This window comes from Oncorhynchus gorbuscha, unplaced genomic scaffold (genome assembly GCF_021184085.1).
Source record: "Oncorhynchus gorbuscha isolate QuinsamMale2020 ecotype Even-year unplaced genomic scaffold, OgorEven_v1.0 Un_scaffold_724, whole genome shotgun sequence".
Taxonomy (NCBI): Eukaryota; Metazoa; Chordata; class Actinopteri; order Salmoniformes; family Salmonidae; genus Oncorhynchus; species Oncorhynchus gorbuscha.
Window position 1 is genome coordinate 222,105 of NW_025745780.1, and position 18,222 is coordinate 240,326.

General features: G+C 45.0%; 1 protein-coding gene across 1 annotated transcript in view; it reads left to right on the forward strand.

Annotated features, from left to right (window-relative positions):
* LOC124019920 (epidermal growth factor receptor kinase substrate 8-like) overlaps positions 1-18,222 on the forward strand; it is a gene marked incomplete at its 5' end in the record, with an annotated part of 181,377 nt that overhangs the window by 110,247 nt on the left and 52,908 nt on the right. The window contains 5 exons of the mRNA XM_046335367.1: positions 14-106; positions 1,559-1,627; positions 4,023-4,172; positions 4,777-4,859; positions 13,779-13,915. Coding sequence (XP_046191323.1) covers positions 14-106; positions 1,559-1,627; positions 4,023-4,172; positions 4,777-4,859; positions 13,779-13,915 — 532 coding nt within the window. The remainder of the gene's footprint in view (positions 1-13; positions 107-1,558; positions 1,628-4,022; positions 4,173-4,776; positions 4,860-13,778; positions 13,916-18,222) is intronic.

Genomic DNA, 18,222 nt, shown 5'->3' on the forward strand with positions numbered 1-18,222 from the left:
TCTCTCCTCTCAGCACCTGACCACATTTGTTCTGGACAGGAAGGAAGCCATGATCAACACTGAGGATGGAATCAGGAAGCTCCGCCTGCTGGATGCCAAGGGGAAGGTGAAGCACAGAACACATGTATCTGCTGTACAGATCCAATGTGTTCCTATTGGTTAGATATCAGGTATCTGCTGTACAGATCCAATGTGTTCCTATTGGTTAGATATCAGGTATCTGCTGTACAGATCCAATGTGTTCCTATTGGTTAGATATCAGGTATCTGCTGTACAGATCCAATGTGTTCCTATTGGTTAGATATCAGGTATCTGCTGTACAGATCCAATGTGTTCCTATTGGTTAGATATCAGGTATCTGCTGTACAGATCCAATGTGTTCCTATTGGTTTGATATCAGGTATCTGCTGTACAGATCCAATGTGTTCCTATTGGTTAGATATCAGGTATCTGCTGTACAGATCCAATGTGTTCCTATTGGTTAGATATCAGGTATCTGCTGTACAGATCCAATGTGTTCCTATTGGTTAGATATCAGGTATCTGCTGTACAGATCCAATGTGTTCCTATTGGTTTGATATCAGGTATCTGCTGTACAGATCCAATGTGTTCCTATTGGTTAGATATCAGGTATCTGCTGTACAGATCCAATGTGTTCCTATTGGTTAGATATCAGGTATCTGCTGTACAGATCCAATGTGTTCCTATTGGTTAGATATCAGGTATCTGCTGTACAGATCCAATGTGTTCCTATTGGTTTGATATCAGGTATCTGCTACAGTCCAACAGATCCAATGTGTTCCTATTGGTTAGATATCAGGTATCTGCTGTACAGATCCAATGTGTTCCTATTGGTTAGATATCAGGTATCTGCTGTACAGATCCAATGTGTTCCTATTGGTTAGATATTAGGTATCTGCTGTACAGATCCAATGTGTTCCTATTGGTTAGATATCAGGTATCTGCTGTACAGATCCAATGTGTTCCTATTGGTTAGATATCAGGTATCTGCTGTACAGATCCAATATGTTCCTATTGGTTTGATATCAGGTATCTGCTTGTACAGATCCAATGTGTTCCTATTGGTTAGATATCAGGTATCTGCTTGTACAGATCCAATGTGTTCCTATTGGTTAGATATCAGGTATCTGCTGTACAGATCCAATGTGTTCCTATTGGTTAGATATCAGGTATCTGCTGTACAGATCCAATGTGTTCCTATTGGTTAGATATCAGGTATCTGCTGTACAGATCCAATGTGTTCCTATTGGTTAGATATCAGGTATCTGCTGTACAGATCCAATGTGTTCCTATTGGTTAGATATCAGGTATCTGCTGTACAGATCCAATGTGTTCCTATTGGTTTGATATCAGGTATCTGCTGTACAGATCCAATGTGTTCCTATTGGTTAGATATCAGGTATCTGCTGTACAGATCCAATGTGTTCCTATTGGTTTGATATCAGGTATCTGCTGTACAGATCCAATGTGTTCCTATTGGTTTGATATCAGGTATCTGCTGTATAGATCCAATGTGTTCCTATTGATTTGATATCAGGTATGGACCCAGGACATGTTGCTGCAGGTGGAGGAGAAGACAGTCAGCCTCATCGACCCAGAGACCAAGGTGGGTGAGCAGGAATGCCGTCTGAAGAACCAGCTCTGATACACTGGACAGGGGTATCATGGGACCTACTGGTTAGACCAGGGATATCATATCAGGGAATTATTGAAAGTCATCTTGGCTAGTGGATCTCTAAAAGCCCATTTATGCCTGACCTGAAAATGTGATTGGAGGTGGTGTATGGAAGATGACGTCGTAGTGTGGAGCCTGAGGCGTGCAGAGGCCAAATGGCGCTCCGTAACCCCCATGACCGTGCCCACGTGTTGTAATGTTGACTCTAGGTGGGGGTCCTGTATAAACACAACAGCTCCATACCCCCATGACCGTGCCCACGTGTTGTAATGTTGACTCTAGGTGGGGGGGTCCTGTATAAACACAACAGCTCTGCCATGCTCAGGGTAACGGCAGGTCCTGTATAAACACAACAGCTCTGCCATGCTCAGGGAAACGGTAGATGGATCAACCTATTACGGCTGGGGGTTCCGCTAGCGGAACGTTTCGACAACATCCGGTGAAATTACAGAGCGCGAAATTCAAAAAAGAAATATTAGAAATATTTAACTTTCATACATTCACAGGTGCAATACACCAAATTAAAGCTTAACTTCTTGTTAATCTAGCCACTGTGTCAGATTTCAAAAAGGCTTTATGGCGAAAGCAAACCATGTGATTATCTGAGGCCGGCGCCCATCAAACAAACACATGACAATCATATTTCAACCCGCCAGGCGCGACACAAAAGTCAGAAATAACGATATATAATATAATTCATTTGAAGATCTTCTTCTGTTGGCACTCCAATATGTCCCAGAAACATCACAAACGGTCCTTTTGTTCGATTAATTCCGTCGTTATATCTCCAAAATGTCCATTTATTTGGCACGTTTGATTCAGAAATACACCGGTTCCAACTCGCCCAACATGACTACAAAATATCTAATAAGTTACCTGTAAACTTTGTCCAAACATTTCAAACAACTTTCCTAATCCAACTTTAGATATTTTAAAACATAAATAATCGATAAACGGGATAAAACTGTGTTCAATACCGGACGAAAACAAGGTGAAGCACGTTCCAGGTCGCGCACCAAAACATTAGACCTGGAGTGACACATGAAAATAATTCATTTCTCAAAGGAAAAACATCAACCAATTTCTAAAGACTGTTGACATCTAGTGGAAGCCATAGGAACTGCAACCAAATGCCTCAGAAATCTAGATTCACATAGAAAACCAATTGAAAACAGTCACCTCAAAAACAAATTCCTGGATGGTTTGTCCTCGGGGTTTCACCTGCCAAATAAGGTATGTTATACTCACAGACATAATTTTAACAGTTTTAGAAATCTTAGAGTGTTTTCTTTCCAAATCTACCAATATATGCATATCCTAGCTTCTGGGCCTGAGTAGCAGGCAGTTTACTTTGGGCACGCTTTTCATCCGGACGTGAAAATACCGCCCCCTAGCCCGAAGAGGTTTTAATGCCTTGACTTCTACAGAGGTCGTATCACTGTAACGATGTACAGCCACTACAGACAGTGGATTGTCCATGCAGAGCCTTTAACAAGAACAGTTTGATCAGTGTTTTGATCAGTGTTTTGATCAGTTGATTGATCAGTGGTTTGATCAGTGGTTTGATCAGTTGATTGATCAGTGGTTTTATCAGTAGTTTGATCAGTGATCCTTGGTTTGGTCAGTTTGATCAGTGGTCTGATCAGTTGATTGATCAGTGTTTTGATCAGTGGTCTGATTGATCAGTGGTCTGATCAGTTGTTTGATCAGTGTTTTGATCAGTGGTTTGATCAGTGGTGGTCTGATCAGTGTTTTGTAGTTTGATCAGTTGTTGATTGATCCAGTTGATTGATCTGTGGTTTGATCAGTGGTCTGATCAGTGGTTTGATCAGTGGTCTGATCAGTAGTTTGATCAGTGGTCTGATCATTGGTTTGATCAGTTGATTGATCAGTGGTTTGATCAGTGGTCTGATAAGTGATTTGATCAGTGGTCTGATTAGTGGTTTGATCAGTGGTCTGATCATCGGTCTGATCAGTTGATTGATCCGTGGTTTGATCAGTGGTCTGATAAGTGGTTTGATCAGTGGTCTGATCATCGGTCTGATCAGTTGATGGTGTAGTATGGTGTAGTATTTTCCCCATGTGATTAGATGGGTATTAGGTGTGAACCAAAGGGTCCTATAGTCCTGGCCTTCTATAAGAGGCCTTCTATCATCTGGGAACCTTTTTACACCAAGTTTAAACCATAACTTCCTTAATGACCTGAATATTCAGAGGCTGGTCTCAGTACAGTTTTTAATCTGGTTCTGTTAACTGACCTGTTTGTTAGGGCTGGTCTCAGTACAGTTTTTAAGCTGGTTAACTGACATGTTGGTTATTGTTTCAGAATGAGTTGGAGAACTTTCCCTTGGGGACCATCATGCACTGCCAGGCAGTGATGTCATCCTGCAACTACGACTCCATCTTGGCTCTGGTGTGTAAGGAGCCAGGCCAGGGCAAACCAGACCTGCACCTGTTCCAGTGTGATGACATCAAGGTACACACACACACACACACACACACACACACACACACACACACACACACACACACACACACACACACACACACACACACACACACACACACACACACACACACACACACACACACACACACACACACACACACACACACACACACACACACACAGTTAGTGATGTATTCTCTCTCTCTCTGTCTGTCTGTCTGTCTGTCTGTCTGTCTGTCTGTCTGTCTGTCTGTCTGTCTGTCTGTCTGTCTGTCTGTCTGTCTGTCTGTCTGTCTGTCTGTCTGTCTGTCTGTCTGTCTGTCTGTCTGTCTGTCTGTCTGTCTGTCTGTCTGTCTGTCTGTCTGTCTGTCTGTCTGTCTGTCTGTCTGTCTGTCTGTCTGTCTGTCTGTCTGTCTGTCTGTCTGTCTGTCTGTCTGTCTGTCTGTCTGTCTGTCTGTCTGTCTGTCTGTCTGTCTGTCTGTCTGTCTGTCTGTCTGTCTGTCTGTCTGTCTGTCTGTCTGTCTGTCTGTCTGTCTGTCTGTCTGTCTGTCTGTCTGTCTGTCTGTCTGTCTGTCTGTCTGTCTGTCTGTCTGTCTGTCTGTCTGTCTGTCTGTCTGTCTGTCTCCACCAGGCCAACCTGATCCAGGCTGATATAGAGGGGGCCATGATGGATCAGAAGGGAGGCAAGGTGAAGAAGAGGCCTGAAACACTACGGTACAACACCTCTAACTACCTGTCGTCTCTGACTGGACTCTGTACTGTAGTAGAGACTAGAAACACTAGGTTATAACACCTCTAACTACCTGTCGTCTCTGACTGGACTCTGTACTGTAGTAGAGACTAGAAACACTAGGTTATAACACCTCTAACTACCTGTCGTCTCTGACTGGACTCTGTACTGTAGTAGAGACTAGAAACACTAGGTTATAACACCTCTAACTACCTGTCGTCTCTGACTGGACTCTGTACTGTAGTAGAGACTAGAAACACTAGGTTATAACACCTCTAACTACCTGTCGTCTCTGACTGGACTCTGTACTGTAGTAGAGACTAGAAACACTAGGTTATAACACCTCTAACTACCTGTCGTCTCTGACTGGACTCTGTACTGTAGTAGAGACTAGAAACACTAGGTTATAACACCTCTAACTACCTGTCGTCTCTGACTGGACTCTGTACTGTAGTAGAGACTAGAAACACTAGGTTATAACACCTCTAACTACCTGTCGTCTCTGACTGGACTCTGTACTGTAGTAGAGACTAGAAACACTAGGTTATAACACCTCTAACTACCTGTCGTCTCTGACTGGACTCTGTACTGTAGTAGAGACTAGAAACACTAGGTTATAACACCTCTAACTACCTGTCGTCTCTGACTGGACTCTGTACTGTAGTAGAGACTAGAAACACTAGGTTATAACACCTCTAACTACCTGTCGTCTCTGACTGGACTCTGTACTGTAGTAGAGACTAGAAACACTAGGTTATAACACCTCTAACTACCTGTCGTCTCTGACTGGACTCTGTACTGTAGTAGAGACTAGAAACACTAGGTTATAACACCTCTAACTACCTGTCGTCTCTGACTGGACTCTGTACTGTAGTAGAGACTAGAAACACTAGGTTATAACACCTCTAACTACCTGTCGTCTCTGACTGGACTCTGTACTGTAGTAGAGACTAGAAACACTAGGTTATAACACCTCTAACTACCTGTCGTCTCTGACTGGACTCTGTACTGTAGTAGAGACTAGAAACACTAGGTTATAACACCTCTAACTACCTGTCGTCTCTGACTGGACTCTGTACTGTAGTAGAGACTAGAAACACTAGGTTATAACACCTCTAACTACCTGTCGTCTCTGACTGGACTCTGTACTGTAGTAGAGACTAGAAACACTAGGTTATAACACCTCTAACTACCTGTCGTCTCTGACTGGACTCTGTACTGTAGTAGAGACTAGAAACACTAGGTTATAACACCTCTAACTACCTGTCGTCTCTGACTGGACTCTGTACTGTAGTAGAGACTAGAAACACTAGGTTATAACACCTCTAACTACCTGTCGTCTCTGACTGGACTCTGTACTGTAGTAGAGACTAGAAACACTAGGTTATAACACCTCTAACTACCTGTCGTCTCTGACTGGACTCTGTACTGTAGTAGAGACTAGAAACACTAGGTTATAACACCTCTAACTACCTGTCGTCTCTGACTGGACTCTGTACTGTAGTAGAGACTAGAAACACTAGGTTATAACACCTCTAACTACCTGTCGTCTCTGACTGGACTCTGTACTGTAGTAGAGACTAGAAACACTAGGTTATAACACCTCTAACTACCTGTCGTCTCTGACTGGACTCTGTACTGTAGTAGAGACTAGAAACACTAGGTTATAACACCTCTAACTACCTGTCGTCTCTGACTGGACTCTGTACTGTAGTAGAGACTAGAAACACTAGGTTATAACACCTCTAACTACCTGTCGTCTCTGACTGGACTCTGTACTGTAGTAGAGACTAGAAACACTAGGTTATAACACCTCTAACTACCTGTCGTCTCTGACTGGACTCTGTACTGTAGTAGAGACTAGAAACACTAGGTTATAACACCTCTAACTACCTGTCGTCTCTGACTGGACTCTGTACTGTAGTAGAGACTAGAAACACTAGGTTATAACACCTCTAACTACCTGTCGTCTCTGACTGGACTCTGTACTGTAGTAGAGACTAGAAACACTAGGTTATAACACCTCTAACTACCTGTCGTCTCTGACTGGACTCTGTACTGTAGTAGAGACTAGAAACACTAGGTTATAACACCTCTAACTACCTGTCGTCTCTGACTGGACTCTGTACTGTAGTAGAGACTAGAAACACTAGGTTATAACACCTCTAACTACCTGTCGTCTCTGACTGGACTCTGTACTGTAGTAGAGACTAGAAACACTAGGTTATAACACCTCTAACTACCTGTCGTCTCTGACTGGACTCTGTACTGTAGTAGAGACTAGAAACACTAGGTTATAACACCTCTAACTACCTGTCGTCTCTGACTGGACTCTGTACTGTAGTAGAGACTAGAAACACTAGGTTATAACACCTCTAACTACCTGTCGTCTCTGACTGGACTCTGTACTGTAGTAGAGACTAGAAACACTAGGTTATAACACCTCTAACTACCTGTCGTCTCTGACTGGACTCTGTACTGTAGTAGAGACTAGAAACACTAGGTTATAACACCTCTAACTACCTGTCGTCTCTGACTGGACTCTGTACTGTAGTAGAGACTAGAAACACTAGGTTATAACACCTCTAACTACCTGTCGTCTCTGACTGGACTCTGTACTGTAGTAGAGACTAGAAACACTAGGTTATAACACCTCTAACTACCTGTCGTCTCTGACTGGACTCTGTACTGTAGTAGAGACTAGAAACACTAGGTTATAACACCTCTAACTACCTGTCGTCTCTGACTGGACTCTGTACTGTAGTAGAGACTAGAAACACTAGGTTATAACACCTCTAACTACCTGTCGTCTCTGACTGCTGTACTGTAGTAGAGACTAGAAACACTAGGTTATAACACCTCTAACTCTGTACTGTAGTAGAGACTAGAAACACTAGGTTATAACACCTCTAACTACCTGTCGTCTCTGACTGGACTCTGTACTGTAGTAGAGACTAGAAACACTAGGTTATAACACCTCTAACTACCTGTCGTCTCTGACTGGACTCTGTACTGTAGTAGAGACTAGAAACACTAGGTTATAACACCTCTAACTACCTGTCGTCTCTGACTGGACTCTGTACTGTAGTAGAGACTAGAAACACTAGGTTATAACACCTCTAACTACCTGTCGTCTCTGACTGGACTCTGTACTGTAGTAGAGACTAGAAACACTAGGTTATAACACCTCTAACTACCTGTCGTCTCTGACTGGACTCTGTACTGTAGTAGAGACTAGAAACACTAGGTTATAACACCTCTAACTACCTGTCGTCTCTGACTGGACTCTGTACTGTAGTAGAGACTAGAAACACTAGGTTATAACACCTCTAACTACCTGTCGTCTCTGACTGGACTCTGTACTGTAGTAGAGACTAGAAACACTAGGTTATAACACCTCTAACTACCTGTCGTCTCTGACTGGACTCTGTACTGTAGTAGAGACTAGAAACACTAGGTTATAACACCTCTAACTACCTGTCGTCTCTGACTGGACTCTGTACTGTAGTAGAGACTAGAAACACTAGGTTATAACACCTCTAACTACCTGTCGTCTCTGACTGGACTCTGTACTGTAGTAGAGACTAGAAACACTAGGTTATAACACCTCTAACTACCTGTCGTCTCTGACTGGACTCTGTACTGTAGTAGAGACTAGAAACACTAGGTTATAACACCTCTAACTACCTGTCGTCTCTGACTGGACTCTGTACTGTAGTAGAGACTAGAAACACTAGGTTATAACACCTCTAACTACCTGTCGTCTCTGACTGGACTCTGTACTGTAGTAGAGACTAGAAACACTAGGTTATAACACCTCTAACTACCTGTCGTCTCTGACTGGACTCTGTACTGTAGTAGAGACTAGAAACACTAGGTTATAACACCTCTAACTACCTGTCGTCTCTGACTGGACTCTGTACTGTAGTAGACTAGAAACACTAGGAAAACTGTCGTCTCTGACTGGACTCTGTACTGTAGTAGAGACTAGAAACACTAGGTTATAACACCTCTAACTACCTGTCGTCTCTGACTGGACTCTGTACTGTAGTAGAGACTAGAAACACTAGGTTATAACACCTCTAACTACCTGTCGTCTCTGACTGGACTCTGTACTGTAGTAGAGACTAGAAACACTAGGTTATAACACCTCTAACTACCTGTCGTCTCTGACTGGACTCTGTACTGTAGTAGAGACTAGAAACACTAGGTTATAACACCTCTAACTACCTGTCGTCTCTGACTGGACTCTGTACTGTAGTAGAGACTAGAAACACTAGGTTATAACACCTCTAACTACCTGTCGTCTCTGACTGGACTCTGTACTGTAGTAGAGACTAGAAACACTAGGTTATAACACCTCTAACTACCTGTCGTCTCTGACTGGACTCTGTACTGTAGTAGAGACTAGAAACACTAGGTTATAACACCTCTAACTACCTGTCGTCTCTGACTGGACTCTGTACTGTAGTAGAGACTAGAAACACTAGGTTATAACACCTCTAACTACCTGTCGTCTCTGACTGGACTCTGTACTGTAGTAGAGACTAGAAACACTAGGTTATAACACCTCTAACTACCTGTCGTCTCTGACTGGACTCTGTACTGTAGTAGAGACTAGAAACACTAGGTTATAACACCTCTAACTACCTGTCGTCTCTGACTGGACTCTGTACTGTAGTAGAGACTAGAAACACTAGGTTATAACACCTCTAACTACCTGTCGTCTCTGACTGGACTCTGTACTGTAGTAGAGACTAGAAACACTAGGTTATAACACCTCTAACTACCTGTCGTCTCTGACTGGACTCTGTACTGTAGTAGAGACTAGAAACACTAGGTTATAACACCTCTAACTACCTGTCGTCTCTGACTGGACTCTGTACTGTAGTAGAGACTAGAAACACTAGGTTATAACACCTCTAACTACCTGTCGTCTCTGACTGGACTCTGTACTGTAGTAGAGACTAGAAACACTAGGTTATAACACCTCTAACTACCTGTCGTCTCTGACTGGACTCTGTACTGTAGTAGAGACTAGAAACACTAGGTTATAACACCTCTAACTACCTGTCGTCTCTGACTGGACTCTGTACTGTAGTAGAGACTAGAAACACTAGGTTATAACACCTCTAACTACCTGTCGTCTCTGACTGGACTCTGTACTGTAGTAGAGACTAGAAACACTAGGTTATAACACCTCTAACTACCTGTCGTCTCTGACTGGACTCTGTACTGTAGTAGAGACTAGAAACACTAGGTTATAACACCTCTAACTACCTGTCGTCTCTGACTGGACTCTGTACTGTAGTAGAGACTAGAAACACTAGGTTATAACACCTCTAACTACCTGTCGTCTCTGACTGGACTCTGTACTGTAGTAGAGACTAGAAACACTAGGTTATAACACCTCTAACTACCTGTCGTCTCTGACTGGACTCTGTACTGTAGTAGAGACTAGAAACACTAGGTTATAACACCTCTAACTACCTGTCGACTCTCTGACTGGACTCTGTACTGTAGTAGAGACTAGAAACACTAGGTTATAACACCTCTAACTACCTGTCGTCTCTGACTGGACTCTGTACTGTAGTAGAGACTAGAAACACTAGGTTATAACACCTCTAACTACCTGTCGTCTCTGACTGGACTCTGTACTGTAGTAGAGACTAGAAACACTAGGTTATAACACCTCTAACTACCTGTCGTCTCTGACTGGACTCTGTACTGTAGTAGAGACTAGAAACACTAGGTTATAACACCTCTAACTACCTGTCGTCTCTGACTGGACTCTGTACTGTAGTAGAGACTAGAAACACTAGGTTATAACACCTCTAACTACCTGTCGTCTCTGACTGGACTCTGTACTGTAGTAGAGACTAGAAACACTAGGTTATAACACCTCTAACTACCTGTCGTCTCTGACTGGACTCTGTACTGTAGTAGAGACTAGAAACACTAGGTTATAACACCTCTAACTACCTGTCGTCTCTGACTGGACTCTGTACTGTAGTAGAGACTAGAAACACTAGGTTATAACACCTCTAACTACCTGTCGTCTCTGACTGGACTCTGTACTGTAGTAGAGACTAGAAACACTAGGTTATAACACCTCTAACTACCTGTCGTCTCTGACTGGACTCTGTACTGTAGTAGAGACTAGAAACACTAGGTTATAACACCTCTAACTACCTGTCGTCTCTGACTGGACTCTGTACTGTAGTAGAGACTAGAAACACTAGGTTATAACACCTCTAACTACCTGTCGTCTCTGACTGGACTCTGTACTGTAGTAGAGACTAGAAACACTAGGTTATAACACCTCTAACTACCTGTCGTCTCTGACTGGACTCTGTACTGTAGTAGAGACTAGAAACACTAGGTTATAACACCTCTAACTACCTGTCGTCTCTGACTGGACTCTGTACTGTAGTAGAGACTAGAAACACTAGGTTATAACACCTCTAACTACCTGTCGTCTCTGACTGGACTCTGTACTGTAGTAGAGACTAGAAACACTAGGTTATAACACCTCTAACTACCTGTCGTCTCTGACTGGACTCTGTACTGTAGTAGAGACTAGAAACACTAGGTTATAACACCTCTAACTACCTGTCGTCTCTGACTGGACTCTGTACTGTAGTAGAGAGAAACTAGGTTATAAACTAACTACCTGTCGTTATAACACCTCTAACTACCTAACTACCTGTCTCTGACTGGACTCTGTACTGTAGTAGAGACTAGAAACACTAGGTTATAACACCTCTAACTACCTGTCGTCTCTGACTGGACTCTGTACTGTAGTAGAGACTAGAAACACTAGGTTATAACACCTCTAACTACCTGTCGTCTCTGACTGGACTCTGTACTGTAGTAGAGACTAGAAACACTAGGTTATAACACCTCTAACTACCTGTCGTCTCTGACTGGACTCTGTACTGTAGTAGAGACTAGAAACACTAGGTTATAACACCTCTAACTACCTGTCGTCTCTGACTGGACTCTGTACTGTAGTAGAGACTAGAAACACTAGGTTATAACACCTCTAACTACCTGTCGTCTCTGACTGGACTCTGTACTGTAGTAGAGACTAGAAACACTAGGTTATAACACCTCTAACTACCTGTCGTCTCTGACTGGACTCTGTACTGTAGTAGAGACTAGAAACACTAGGTTATAACACCTCTAACTACCTGTCGTCTCTGACTGGACTCTGTACTGTAGTAGAGACTAGAAACACTAGGTTATAACACCTCTAACTACCTGTCGTCTCTGACTGGACTCTGTACTGTAGTAGAGACTAGAAACACTAGGTTATAACACCTCTAACTACCTGTCGTCTCTGACTGGACTCTGTACTGTAGTAGAGACTAGAAACACTAGGTTATAACACCTCTAACTACCTGTCGTCTCTGACTGGACTCTGTACTGTAGTAGAGACTAGAAACACTAGGTTATAACACCTCTAACTACCTGTCGTCTCTGACTGGACTCTGTACTGTAGTAGAGACTAGAAACACTAGGTTATAACACCTCTAACTACCTGTCGTCTCTGACTGGACTCTGTACTGTAGTAGAGACTAGAAACACTAGGTTATAACACCTCTAACTACCTGTCGTCTCTGACTGGACTCTGTACTGTAGTAGAGACTAGAAACACTAGGTTATAACACCTCTAACTACCTGTCGTCTCTGACTGGACTCTGTACTGTAGTAGAGACTAGAAACACTAGGTTATAACACCTCTAACTACCTGTCGTCTCTGACTGGACTCTGTACTGTAGTAGAGACTAGAAACACTAGGTTATAACACCTCTAACTACCTGTCGTCTCTGACTGGACTCTGTACTGTAGTAGAGACTAGAAACACTAGGTTATAACACCTCTAACTACCTGTCGTCTCTGACTGGACTCTGTACTGTAGTAGAGACTAGAAACACTAGGTTATAACACCTCTAACTACCTGTCGTCTCTGACTGGACTCTGTACTGTAGTAGAGACTAGAAACACTAGGTTATAACACCTCTAACTACCTGTCGTCTCTGACTGGACTCTGTACTGTAGTAGAGACTAGAAACACTAGGTTATAACACCTCTAACTACCTGTCGTCTCTGACTGGACTCTGTACTGTAGTAGAGACTAGAAACACTAGGTTATAACACCTCTAACTACCTGTCGTCTCTGACTGGACTCTGTACTGTAGTAGAGACTAGAAACACTAGGGTATTTTAAAATTGTTAGAACGGGTTCTGTTACTTTATAGGGCTCTGTTATAATGGGTTCTGTTACTTTATAGGGCTCTGTTATAATGGGTTCTGTTACTTTATAGAGCTCTGTTAGAATGGGTGCTGTTACTTTATAGAGCTCTGTTAGAATGGGTTCTGTTACTTTATAGGGCTCTGTTAGAATGGGTTCTGTTACTTTATAGGGCTCTGTTAGAATAGGTTCTGTTACTTTATAGGTCTCTGTTAGAATGGGTGCTGTTACTTTATAGAGCTCTGTTAGAATGGGTTCTGTTACTTTATAGAGCTCTGTTAGAATGGGTTCTGTTACTTTATAGAGCTCTGTTAGAATGGGTTCTGTTACTTTATAGAGCTCTGTTAGAATGGGTTCTGTTACTTTATAGAGCTCTGTTAGAATGGGTTCTGTTAGAATGGGTTCTGTTACTTTATAGAGCTCTGTTAGAATGGGTTCTTATCCTGAAGGTCTTAATATTAAACTGGGCTTGGTATGGGTTTCTGTAGTTGTTAAAGTAGTTGTTGTGATTGGCTGGTTTCCATTCCATGGCTGTGTCTGTATCAGTGCTGTATTTGGTGCTGTTTCTATCTGGGAATTGAATCTGGGTCTGGTCTGTATCTGATTGTCTGTCTGCCTCTTCTCTCCTCTTCCCGTACTCCTATAGGATGATTCTGAAGAGTGACGGGGTCATCCCGCCGCCCCCCGTGGCGCCCGCCCCCGAGCCCCCCGCCACCCTCACCCAGGTGGACGTGAGGAGTCGTGTGGCAGCCTGGTCAGCCTGGGCGTCGGAGCAGCAGGACTGTAAGAAAACACATGTTACCGGGACTTACTGAGTCTGGAAGGTTCTGCCTTCTAATAAGCAGGATATCACTCAGCAGTCAATGATATGGCAACATGAATGTACTTGAACAACAGTTTAGTTGAGAGGTAGAGCTGAGGGGTTCAACCAGGTGATAGTTGAGAGATAGAGCTGTTCTAGGGGTACAACCAGGTGATAGTTGAGAGATAGAGCTGTTCTAGGGGGGTTCAATAGAGCCCAGGTGATAGTTGAGAGATAGAGCTGTTCTAGGGGTTCAACCAGGTGATAGTTGAGAGATAGAGCTGTTCTAGGGGTTCAACCAGGTGATAGTTGAGAGATAGAGCTGTTCTATGGGTTCAACCAGGTGATAGTTGAGAGATAGAGCTGTTCTAGGGGTTCAACCAGGTGATAGTTGAGAGATAGAGCTGTTCTAGGGGTTCAACCAGGGATAGTTGAGAGATAGAGTTGTGATAGAGCTGTTCTAGGGGTTCAACCAGGTGATAGTTGAGAGATAGAGCTGTTGTAGGGGTTCAACCAGGTGATTGTTGAGAGATAGAGCTGTTCTAGGGGTTCAACCAGGGGATAGTTGAGAGATAGAGCTGTTGTATGGGTTCAACCAGGGGATAGTTGAGAGATAGAGCTGTTCTAAGGGTTCAACCAGGGGATAGTTGAGAGATAGAGCTGTTCTAGGGGTTCAACCAGGGGAGGTGATAGAGCTGTTCTAAGGGTTCAACCAGGGGATAGTTGAGAGATAGAGCTGAGGGGCAGGGGATAGTTGAGAGTTGTAGGGGTTCAACCAGGTGCCAGTTGAGACAACAACAACAACTACAACAACAACATCTACTACAACAACAACATCTACTACAACAACAACAACTAATACAACAACAATTACAACAACTACAACAACATCTACTACAACAACAACATCTATTACAACAACAACAACTAATACAACAACAATTACAACAACATCTACTACAACAACAACAACATCTACTACAACAACAACAACTAATACAACAACAACATCTACTACAACAACAACATCTACTACAACAACAACAACAACAACAACTAATACAACAACAATTACAACAACTACAACAACAACATCTACTACAACAACAACAACTAATACAACAACAACTACTACTACAACAACAACATCTACTACAACAACAACAACTAATACAACAACAACATCTACTACAACAACAACATCTACTACAACAACAACATCTACTACAACAACAACATCTACTACAACAACTACAACAACAACAACTAATACAACAACAATTACAACAACTACAACAACAACTAATACAACAACAATTACAACAACTACAACAACAACTAATACAACAACAATTACAACAACTACAACAACAACAACTACAACAACAACATCTACTACAACAACTACAACTAATACAACAACTAAACTCAAACAGCTTACAGTACTACTTAATGACACATAATTATTACTGAAGGTCCTTTATACCTGATACAGAACTGAAACACACTGAATGACTCCGGTCCTTTATACCTGATACAGAACTGAAACACATCAAAGAAATTGCACACCAACTCTGGGCCTGGTATTGGGGAAATGGGCCAAAAAAAAGGGGGACAGAGCAGCTAACCTCCACAGAGGCTGACTGCTCTGTCCCCCTTAAGGACAGTGGAACTGTGGACCTTCAGGCCTAAAGGCCCTAACTCCCTATCCGGGAACAGGCCTCTCTCTCCTGGGATGAGAGGACACATACAGGCCTAAAGGCCCTAACTCACCACCCGGGTAATACCCCTCTATTTCCGGCCATGAGAGTAGAGCTTACGTCAGCAGAGCAGAGTAGAGCAACGTCAGCACAAGAACTGTTTGCCCGGAGCTTCATGAAATGGGTTTCCATGGCCAAGAAACTGCACACATGCCTAAGATCACCATGCGCAATGCCAAGCGTCGACTGGAGTGGTGTACAGCTGGCCGCCATTGGACTCTGGGGGTTGCAGTTGACTCGCCACCATTGGACTCTGGGGCAGTTCGTTCTCTGGAGTGGTGTACAGCAGCCATTGGACTCTGGGGCAGTTGACCACGTTCTCTGGAGTGGTGTACAGCAGCCATTGGACTCTGGGGCAGTTGACCACGTTCTCTGGAGTGGTGTACAGCTGGCCGCCATTGGACTCTGGGGCAGTTGAACCATGTTCTCTGGAGTGGTGAAACACCATATGGCAATCCGACGGACAAATCTGAGCTTGGAAAAACTTGACTGGCCTGCACAGAGCCCTGACCTCAACCCCATCGAACACTTTTGGGATGAATTGGAACGCCGTCTGAGAGCCAGGACTAATCGAACACTTAGCCAGAGGCCTAATCGCCCCTTAGCCAGAGGCCTAATCGCCCTTAGCCAGGCCTAATCGCCCACTTAGCCAGGCCTAATCGCCCACTTAGCCAGAGGCCTAATCGCCCTTAGCCAGGCCTAATCGCCCACACCGCCCACTTAGCCAGGCCTAATCGCCCCTTAGCCAGGCCTAATCGCCCACTTAGCCAGGCCTAGCCAGGCCTAATCTTAGCCAGCCCACTTAGCCAGGCCTAATCGCCCACTTAGCCAGGCCTAAGCCGCCCACTTAGCCAGGCCTAATCGCCACTTAGCCAGGCCTAATCGCCCACTTAGCCAGGCCTAACCGCCCACTTAGCCAGGAGGCCAGGCCTAATCGCCCACTTAGCCAGGCCTAATCGCCCACTTAGCCAGGCCTAATCGCCCACTTAGCCAGGCCTAATCGCCCACTTAGCCAGGCCTAATCGCCCTTAGCCAGGCCTAATCGCCCACTTAGCCAGGCCTAATCGCCCACTTAGCCAGGCCTAATCGCCCACTTAGCCAGGCCTAATCGCCCACTTAGCCAGGCCTAATCGCCCACTTAGCCAGGCCTAATCGCCCACTTAGCCAGGCCTAATCGCCCACTTAGCCAGGCCTAATCGCCCACTTAGCCAGGCCTAATCGCCCACTTAGCCAGGCCTAATCGCCCACTTAGCCAGGCCTAATCGCCCACTTAGCCAGGCCTAATCGCCCACTTAGCCAGGCCTAATCGCCCACTTAGCCAGGCCTAATCGCCCACTTAGCCAGGCCTAATCGCCCACGTAGCCAGGCCTTAGCCAGGCCTAATCGCCCACTTAGCCAGGCCTAATCGCCCACTTAGCCAGGCCTAATCGCCCACTTAGCCAGGCCTAATCGCCCACGTAGCCAGGCCTAATCGCCCACGTAGCCAGGCCTAATCGCCCACTTAGCCAGGCCTAATCGCCCACTTAGCCAGGCCTAATCGCCCACTTAGCCAGGCCTAATCGCCCACGTAGCCAGGCCTAATCGCCCACTTAGCCAGGCCTAATCGCCCACTTAGCCAGGCCTAGCCATCGCCCACTTAGCCAGGCCTAATCGCCCACTTAGCCAGGCCTAATCGCCCACTTAGCCAGGCCTAATCGCCCACTTAGCCAGGCCTAATCGCCCACTTAGCCAGGCCTAATCGCCCACGTAGCCAGGCCTAATCGCCACTTAGCCAGGCCTAATCGCCCATAGCCGCCCACTTAGCCAGGCCTAACTTAGCCAGGCCCACTTAGCCAGGCCTAATCGCCCTTAGCCACTTAGCCAGGCCTAATCGCCCACTTAGCCAGGCCTAATCGCCCACTTAGCCAGGCCTAATCGCCCACTTAGCCAGGCCTAATCGCCACTTAGCCAGGCCCACCGCCCACTTAGCCAGGCCTAATCGCCCACTTAGCCAGGCCTAATCGCCCACTTAGCCAGGCCTAATCGCCCACGCCACTTAGCCAGGCCTAATCGCCCACTTAGCCAGGCCTAATCGCCCACGTAGCCAGGCCTAATCGCCCACTTAGCCAGGCCTAATCGCCCACGTAGCCAGGCCTAATCGCCCACTTAGCCAGGCCTAATCGCCCACTTAGCCAGGCCTAATCGCCCACTTAGCCAGGCCTAATCGCCCACTTAGCCAGGCCTAATCGCCCACTTAGCCAGGCCTAATCGCCCACTTAGCCAGGCCCTAATCGCCCACTTAGCCAGGCCTAATCGCCCACTTAGCCAGGCCTAATCGCCCACGTAGCCAGGCCTAATCGCCCACTTAGCCAGGCCTAATCGCCCACGTAGCCAGGCCCTAATCGCCCACTTAGCCAGGCCTAATCGCCCACTTAGCCAGGCCTAATCGCCCCTTAGCGTAGCCAGGCCATCGCCCACGTAGCCAGGCCTAATCGCCCACTTAGCCAGGCCTAATCGCCCACTTAGCCAGGCCTAATCGCCCACTTAGC